Here is an 8,774-nt window from a genome sequence, read left to right as displayed (position 1 = left end):
CTGAGCAAAGTTCCCAAGGCAGATGGGGCTTGGTACCTTAGAGCTGTTGGAAGAAGTGGCCTGGCTTATCGGATAGTGTCCCTAATGGATCTGTAAGCTTTTCTCACAGGAACACATTTTCCTCACATTGCCTCGGGTTCCATGATTCCAGAGTCCTCAGACTGAATATCCTGGTCCTTGCTGCTATTTTACCATGACAGGAAACAGTTCATGAGGTAACGGTTGTCTAGAGTTTGCCATCTCTACTACTTCAAGTGTCTCATGAGCCAGGATGAGGACATCTTTCCTTGATGCTTAGAAGGCTTTCCCAACCCAAGGAGTTCACTGACAGGACACTCCTTAAATACCACAGTCTCTTGCCCTGGGCCACGAGTTACGCTCACATTCACATACTGTGTCTGCAATAGTTAGCAGCTCCATCTCTCTTCCTCGTGCTTGGGAACCAAGAGCCAGCTATGATCTTCCTGTACAAGCCCATGCCTGTCTTCCTGTTTCCAGATTCCCCATTACTGATGATCATTTTCTCTAATCCTCTGCAACTATGAACCCTACATTATTACATGCTTTCTCTCATATGTTGGCTTGGTCACATTGTTCTCTCACGACAGCAGATTAGAGTAAGAGTGTAGGGGTGGGCCAGTTCAGTATGTGGATCCTAGAAAAAGAGAACGTTTTGTGTCTGACTGCACCAAGCTCCTGTCTCACAGGCCCCAGAGCAGCTGGAAATGTTTCAGGGACACAAGAGTCAAGTTCTGAGGATGATAACACTGATGACTCAGTCACTGTCACTTGGAGATTGCCATGGAGACTCGGTCTTGGATACAGTTGTAGAAGTGCACTTGAGGCAAATTGATAAGCTGCCACTGAGGCCCATGTCCTCAACCACCAAGGCCAGCACCTTTCAGGGGGAAGAGCTCAGTTTCACTGGCGTGTTACATCAAGATCAGGCACCAGAAACATCAAGATCGTCCACCACCAGGAGACTCATAGGGATCTTGCCTACTTCATCTGAGTGATGCACACAGATTAGACCCTCGAGTTCCCTGTCAGCCGAGCACCCCACGTGATTCCTCCTGTCTGAACCCTGGCTGCTTTCACCAAGCCCTCCTGCCTTCCTTCCCACAATCTGCCGTCTGCTTCTACCCCAACTTCCTCAGAATCCACATAAAGGGGATGCATGGGACATGAACATCTTTGAGTTCATGTCCTATACACAGGTGCAGCATGCCAGCAGCAAACTGCCTTTAGAAAACAGACATGTTGGTGGCCACCTCGCCTGTGTTTTCCTGAAGACTCCATTTCCATGCCTTGTTGTTTCTCACCTGGAGGGTGTGTCTTCTTTCATTGGGGTGAGGAGGCAACAGTATAAACGGCCAAACAGGTGGCTAATCTGCTTCCTCACCGTCTTCCAGCCCCTTCTGTTGTTGTAAGAGGATCTATGTGGTCTCTGGGGCTGGTCCTTGTTGGATGTGGGATGGGTTGATGTTTCTTCACAGTACACGCCCCTGCCATTTTCATTTTTGGCGTTTCCGTGCTGTGGAGAGTCAATGGTGTTCACAGCATCATGTGCTCCTTCCCTGGGCTGCAGGCCAGTGTCGTCCAGTCGTATTGTTGCCTTGGCATCACCCTGGGGTCCTAGGATCCCTTTGCAATTGGAGTCCTCCAGGAACTATAGAATGTCGAGGGATGCGCAGCTGAAAGTGATGGTGCTACCGCTTGCCTCTATCTTAGCCTCCACACCATCGTCCTGTGGGGCTAAGTTTCTAGACCAGCTGGCATCGGGGAGCTGGTATAAATCAGGTGTGCTGGACCCAAAGGAGGCTTTGTTGCCTCTTTCTTCGTTTACCTCCTGCCCTTTGCCGTCATCAGATGGCAGGAATGTGGGCAGGGCAGGTTCACTCCCTGACCTCCTTAGCGGGGAAGGGAGGGTGGGAAGATGTGCAGGGCCTGTGAGTGAAAGAATCTTAAAAACATGCTGTCTTTCTGCAGGTACATAACAGGCTGCCCTTTCTCCTGTCGAGGACACTGGTGTTTACCTCAGCAATAGGAGAAACTGGTCCATTCGTTTCTACAATGTGCAGGCTTTCTTCTGCCATGTTGCCCAGGGAACATATATTGTCCTCGGTGATGGAGATGGACAGGGTGAAGCCTGTTTCAATGTATTCTGGTGGCAAACCTGCATTCCAGATATCCACGAATGGGTGTTCCTCCTCCATGTACCCCACCTCCTCAGGAGGGGAATGACAGCTCCACATGGTGCTAGAAGTAAAAACACAAAATCAGGTCCAGGAGTCAAGTTTAAGGTGATCAGGTCCTGCACCATGAAAATCACAGCTATGTCAATCATCCTAATGATGAATCTTGGGGTCAGAGATACAAAGACCAACCCAACCCCCAAAGCAGTTACGACAAAGCATAAGGTCAGAGCTAGAAATAAGTGGACATGAAGAGGACGAAACAAAGTCCAAAGAAACAAAGAGCAGGGTGCTTAAAAGGATGGAAAATCCAAGAAACCTTTGGCCCGAATCATCCAGAGAGAAGATGCAAATTAATAAAATGGAAGACAAGGAAGAAACAAGTAGGGCCGACGGAAACCCTAGTGTGGATGAGGTAAATTTGTATTGCAGAGAACTGACAATCCTGAAAGTGATTGCTAGATTCACAAAACAGACATCAGATTGACCTAAGAGGTTATCAAACATGGACCAGCTGCTGCCTTCCTGCTGCTGCAACCCTGGGAGTGGTGATAAATTCAGTCTGTTACAAAAACCTGTAAAGAGATCAATACAAGGACAAGAAGGAACGAGTAATACAATCTCTCCCTACAGGGACAGCCCAGGACCAACTGACTGCACGATAGATCCTGCTTATGGGTCAGAAAGAGCACTGAGAATTGGTGCTCCTCACGCTGGTTCACCAACAGGACACGAGAGCATCATTCCTAACCTAGACGATGAAGTGCCAGGAACTGCGTTTACTTTTGTCTTGACCATGAGCAAATCTCCAGCAAGGGACAAAGGCCAGCTCTTCTCTCAGGCTTTCAGAAGACAGGAAGACATGGCGGTGGGAGGGGCCATGACTTGGGGAAATGGTCCTGAAGCAGGTAACTCCGTGGCTTTGGCAGGCCTTTCCTGCATCCAGCTACCCAATGCCTCCTGCTGAATCCCACAGCCCTAGGGTTTTGTGACCTCCCCAAACAGCATTCTCCAGTAGAGAGAAAGGAAGAGATCCAGGCCCAGTGGGGACCATCATTCCTCACAATGGCTCCTTATGAGGTCACAGGAGCCATGGACCAATTGTAGCTAGCCAAAACCCACTATCGTTTTCAAGACCTTTTCATGGCTTCTCCCAAATCCATGCTATAAAACAACTATGGTTGGCTCAGCTCCTGCAGCAGAGTGTGAGGCAACTGGTTTCACTGTGTTGACAATCTCCCAGGTCATCTAAAGTCCCATTACTTCTAGCCAGGACATACATCAAGGACTCTCATTCTCAGTGTAGGCTATGACACATTCAACCCATACCAAAGATGCCTTCCTCTTAATAATAATAATGAGCCAAAGGAACAATGAGAGAACAGACCTAGGAAGCTTTGTTCTTCTCTGGGTTATGAACACTGGCCTTTACCAGTCAGGAAGTGAATGTAGTGTGCTTCCCGTGGCCTTATGGCTTTGGTCTTAGAATGTTACAACAGCATTTGGATTTTATAGTCATCATCTTTGCATCGTGGTGCTCAATTCACTTCCCTTTAAATGTATTCTGATGATTGAAAGGTCTGTAGCCCCTCACTGTCTCTGAGATACTGTAACTAGATGCTCCATTTCTGAGATACCCCACATTATGTAAGGAGCATCTATAGGCCTAGAATTCACTAGCTTGGCTGGCCTCCAATTCTAGCAAGGCCTCTAGACAGGTCTTGTTTGGTTGAGGCTACCAATGGTGGCACAGAGCTACTCTCACTGTGGACACACCAGGCACGGTGTGTCTCATCCCTTTCACTGTGTTCCCTGGTGATCCTGGGTAGTAGTTTGGCCGTGCCGTTTCCCCAGGTCCCATATGAGGTGACAGACGAATGCTCCTTTTAAGTACTATCCCGGGACTCAGGAAAGGTATGTGCCTCCTCTCAATCAATAAACCAGCCTTTCAGAGCATTCTTGTCAGTGGGACAGCATCACGCAGATGGAGTGGAGACAGTACAGCCTTCCCCACGATTCCTGGTTCATGCTCAGCTCTCTTCTGAAGTGTTTTGACTTACTTCTCCCAAAGCACTCATCTGGAAATTTGTCATTTCTGTGAAGCAACCATACTGGGAATCTCTCTTCTATCATTTTGATGATGGTGAGCGTCCATTTACTTCTAGAAGACATGGTTCTGTGGATATTGAATCATAGAACTTTAAGGAGAAATGGCAAAATTGCTCCATCTACCCTGTCCTGGCTGTAGTGATGTTGGCCGAGCAGTGTGCTGTAACTCGTGTCTTTGTTTCTCTAGCCGGCAGTTACCGTCGTTCTTACGAGGTCTCATTTGGCGTGGGCTTTCTGTACTTACTGAAGTGTTCTCACTCATCCCACTTTGCGTTCACCTTTGCGGAGCCTATCGCTCCATGCGTGACATGTGATGGAGGCAGACACACAGTTCAGGCAGAGTGTGTGGGTGGAAAGCTCAGGTGCCCAGGTGAGCGAGGACTACCTAACAGACACAGCCTCTCACTCGATTCAGCTGCAAGTGTGCGTTACAGCTGAGGCTCAGATGATGGGCCATGGCGCTTTTGAAGCAACTCACCGCTGATGTCTGTCCGCAAGATCCCCACACGCTGTGTATTTCTAGTAAGTTGGTATTTTATTCCCATCTGGTAAAAAAGAATCTCAAACTTCCTTCTCCTGCCGCAGTGGTTTCTATTCCTGCTTTTAGTATCCACCTCCCACACTTCCACCATCTTTAGCTCAATGCAGAGATAAAGCCTTCTAAATAAGTAACAGTTTCCTTCCAAGTGAGTGGGTGTGGAAACCCTAAATACAAAAACCTTCTTTTACTATAGTAATCCCAGGCATTTTAACCTGACATCTCTTGTATTTAAAACTGTGAGGTGTGCTACAAATAATTAACAAGGTTTTTTTTGGGCACTTATTGATGCGTTAATACTTTATTAAACTGATTAAGAGTTTTCTTATTAATTTACTTATTTACTTTACATTCCAATCAGGGCCTCCCCTCCCCTCTCTCCTCCCAGCCTCTTCCTCTCACCTCACCTCCCTCTGTGTCCCCTTCCTTTCCCCTCAGAGAAGGGAAGACCTCCCATGCGTATCAAGCCACGTATGCATGTCACATTGTAGTAGGACTGGGTACCTCATCTATTAAAGGTAGACAAGGCCGCCCAGTTAGGGGAAAGGGATGCAAAGGCAGGCAACAGAGTCACAGACAGCCCCTGCTCCTGCTGTTAGAGGTCCCACTTAGGACCAAGCTGTGCATCTGTTACGTATGTGTAGCGGGCCTAGGCCCATCCCATGCATGCTGGGGGTTGGGGGCTGAGTCTCTGTGAGCGCCACTGGGCCAGGTTAGTTGATTTTGTTGGTTTTCTTGTGGTGTCCTTGACCTCACTGACTCTTTCACTCCTCTCTCCTCCTCTTCCACAAGATTCCCCAGCCCTGCTGCCTGCCTAATGTTTGCTTGTGGGTCTCTGCATCTGTTTTCTTTGGCTTCTAGTGAAGCCCCTCAGATGACAGTTGTGCTAGCCTCCTGACTGTAAGAAGAGCAGAATACTATTAGTAGTGCCAGGGTCAGGTGCTTTCTCGTGGCATGGGACTCAAGTTGGGCAAGTCATTGGTCGGCCATTCCCTCACTTTCTGCTCCCTCCTTATCCCGGCACCTCCTAAAGGCAGGAAAAGTTGTGGGTTGAATGCTTTATGGCAGGATGATGTTTTCTAGTTCCATCCATTTGCCTGCAAACTTCATGATGTCATTGTTTTTTGATAGATGAATAATATTCCATTGTGTAAGTGTACCATATAATTATTTATTCATGATTTGGTTGGGAGACATCTAGGTTGTTTCCAATTTCTGACTGTTATGAATAAAGTCATTAGGAACATAGTGGAGCAGGTGTCCTTGTTGTATGGTGGAGCATCTTTTGGATATATGTTCAGGAGTGCTATGGCTGGGTCTTGAGGTAGCACTATTTCCAATTTTCTGAGAAATTGCCAGATTGATTTTTCAAAGTGGTTGTACAAGTTTGCACTCCTACCAGGAATTGAGAAGTATTCCCCTAATCTCCATATCTTAGCCAGCATGTGCTGTCACTTGAGTTTTTGAACTTAGCCATTCTGACAGGTGTAAAATGGAATCACAGAGTTGGTTTGATTTTCATTTCCCTGATGTCTAAGGATGTTGAACATTTCTTTAAGTGCATCTCAGCCATTAAAGACTCCTCTGTTGAGGATTTTCTGTTTAGCTCTGTACTCCATTTTTTAATCTGGCTGTTTGGTTTGTTGCTGTCTAATTTCTTGAAAAAAAATATAGGATATCAGCCTTCTGTCAGATGTAGGGAAAAGAAGATCTTTTCCCATTCTGTAGGCTGCTGTTTTGTCCTTTTGACAGTGTCCTTAGCCTTACAGAAGCTTTTCCGTTTTTCAGGAGGTCCCATTTATTGTTTATCTTAGTGCCTGAGCTGTTGGTGTTTGCAGGAAGTTATCTCCTGTGCCAATACATTCAAGGCTACCCCACACCTTTTCTGCTATTTGATTTAGCATATCCAATTTTGTCCACTTGGATTTGAAGTATATGCAGGGTTATAGATATGGATCTATTAGCGTTCTCCTACCTGCAGACATACAGTTAGACCAGCACCATTTGTTAAACATTCTACCTTTTTTTCCATTGTGTGGTTTTGGCTTCTTTGTCAAAAATCAAGTGTCCATAGGTGTGTAGGTTTATTTCTGGGTCTTCAATTCAATTCCATTGATCAACCAGTCTGTTTCTAGGCCAGTACCATGAGGTTTTTTTAAGAAATTACTGTTGTTCTGTAGTACAGCTTGAAATCAAGGAGATACCTCCAGAAGTTCTTTTATTGTACAGGATTGTTTTAGCTATTCTGGGTTTTTTGTTTTTCCATATGAAGGTGAGACTTGATCTTTCAAGGTCTGTAAAGAATTGTGTTAGAATTTTGAAAGGCATTACATTGAATCTGTAGATTGCTTTTGATAAAATGCCCAGTTTTACTATGTTAATCCTACCAATCCATGAGCATGGGAGATCTTTTTATTTTCTGATATCTTCAATTTCTTTCTTTAGAGACTTGAAGTTCTTGTCATATAAGTCTTTCACTTGCTTGAGTAGTGTTATACCAAGATATTTTATATGAGTTATACCAAGATATTTTATATTATTTGTGGCTATTATGAAGGGCGTTGTTTCCCTAATTTCTTTCTCATGCCATTTTTCATTTGTATAAAGATGGATACTGATTATTTTTGATTGATTTTGTGTCCAGCCACTTTACTGAAGGTGTTTATCAGATGTGGGAGTTCTCTGGTAGAATTTTTGGGGTCACTTGTGTTTTTACTATCATAGCATCTGCAGATAGCAATATTTTGACTTCATTTCCAGTCTGTATCCCTTTGACCTCCTTTAATTGTCTTATTGCTCTGGCTAAAACTTCAAGTACCATATAGAATAGAATTGAAGGTAGTGGGAAGCTTTGTCTTCTCCCAGATTTTAGTGGAATTGCTTTGAGTTTCTCTCCATTTAATTTGATGTTAGATATTGGCTTGCTATATATTGTTTTAATTGTTTAGGTATGGGCCTTGTATCTCCAATCTCTCTAAGAATTTTATCATGAAGGAGTGTGGGATTTTGTCAAAGGCTTTTTTAACATCAAATGAGATAATCATGTTTTTTCTTTCAGTTTGTTTATATGGTGGATTACATTGATGGATCTTCAAATGTTGAACCATCCCTGCATCCATGACATGAAGCCTACTCGATCATGGTAGATGATTTTTTAATGTGTTCTTGGATTAAGTTTCTGAGTATTTTTCTTCCCAGGGACTAAACATGAGTCTTTATTGACCGCAACTATTTGAAGGGGATGAAGCAGGAGGAGTGGGTGGCACCGCTACCAGGCCAGCCATGCTTCTCGGACTTGGAGGTGATGGAGAACTTGCCCAGGTAGTGGCTGACCATCTCTGGCTATAGGTTGAGAGTAAGCAGAGCTGGGTGTGAGCAGCATCTGGTTTGGGTTGATCATGTCCCTCATGTGGGTCCTCACCACGTCGGGCTTCTCTATGGGTAATGCCTTATTCTTGGCCTTTCTCAATCACTTGAGTAATGAGTGCTGCTTTGCAGGCCATGTTTAGGTGCTGCCTCTGGCAGATGCTGTACAACTGCATCAGCTTATAGGACATGTCCAGAAGTTGGTCTGGGTCCATGAGACGGTAGGTGAATTTACAAAAGGTCTGCTTCTTCTGCTCCACATCAGCCATCTTGGTGGTTGCTCAGAAAGGGCAATATATTATTATTTTTTGCATCAATGTTAATAAGGGAAATTGGTCTGAAATTCTCTTTCTTTGTTGAGTCTGTGTAACTTAGGTATCAGAGTGACTGTGGCCTCATAGTATGAGTTTGGCAATGTTCTTACTGTTTCTATTTTATGGAACAATTTAAGGAGTACTGGTATTAGCTCTTCTTTGAAGATCTTGTAGAAGTCTGTGCTAAAACTATCTGATCCTGGGATGTTTTGGTTGAGAGAATTTTAATGACTGCTTCTATTTCCTTAGGGT

General features: G+C 44.9%; 1 protein-coding gene across 1 annotated transcript; it reads right to left on the bottom strand.

Moving 5' to 3' along the window:
- Positions 1-8,070: 8,070 nt before the first annotated feature.
- LOC311605066 (small ribosomal subunit protein uS19-like) lies at positions 8,071-8,477 on the bottom strand (the record flags this gene model as incomplete). The annotated part of the gene is made up of 2 exons (XM_084795355.1): positions 8,071-8,184; positions 8,316-8,477. 2 exons carry the CDS (start codon positions 8,475-8,477, stop codon positions 8,071-8,073), a joined length of 276 nt encoding a protein of 91 aa, XP_084651481.1.
- Between the last annotated feature and the right edge of the window lie 297 nt (positions 8,478-8,774).

Source organism: Acomys minous, assembly GCF_964271855.1.
Source record: "Acomys minous genome assembly, chromosome: 9".
Lineage (NCBI taxonomy): Eukaryota > Metazoa > Chordata > Mammalia > Rodentia > Muridae > Acomys > Acomys minous.
The sequence above is the reverse complement of the archived record's forward strand: the minus strand, read 5'-3'. Positions and strand labels throughout refer to the sequence as shown.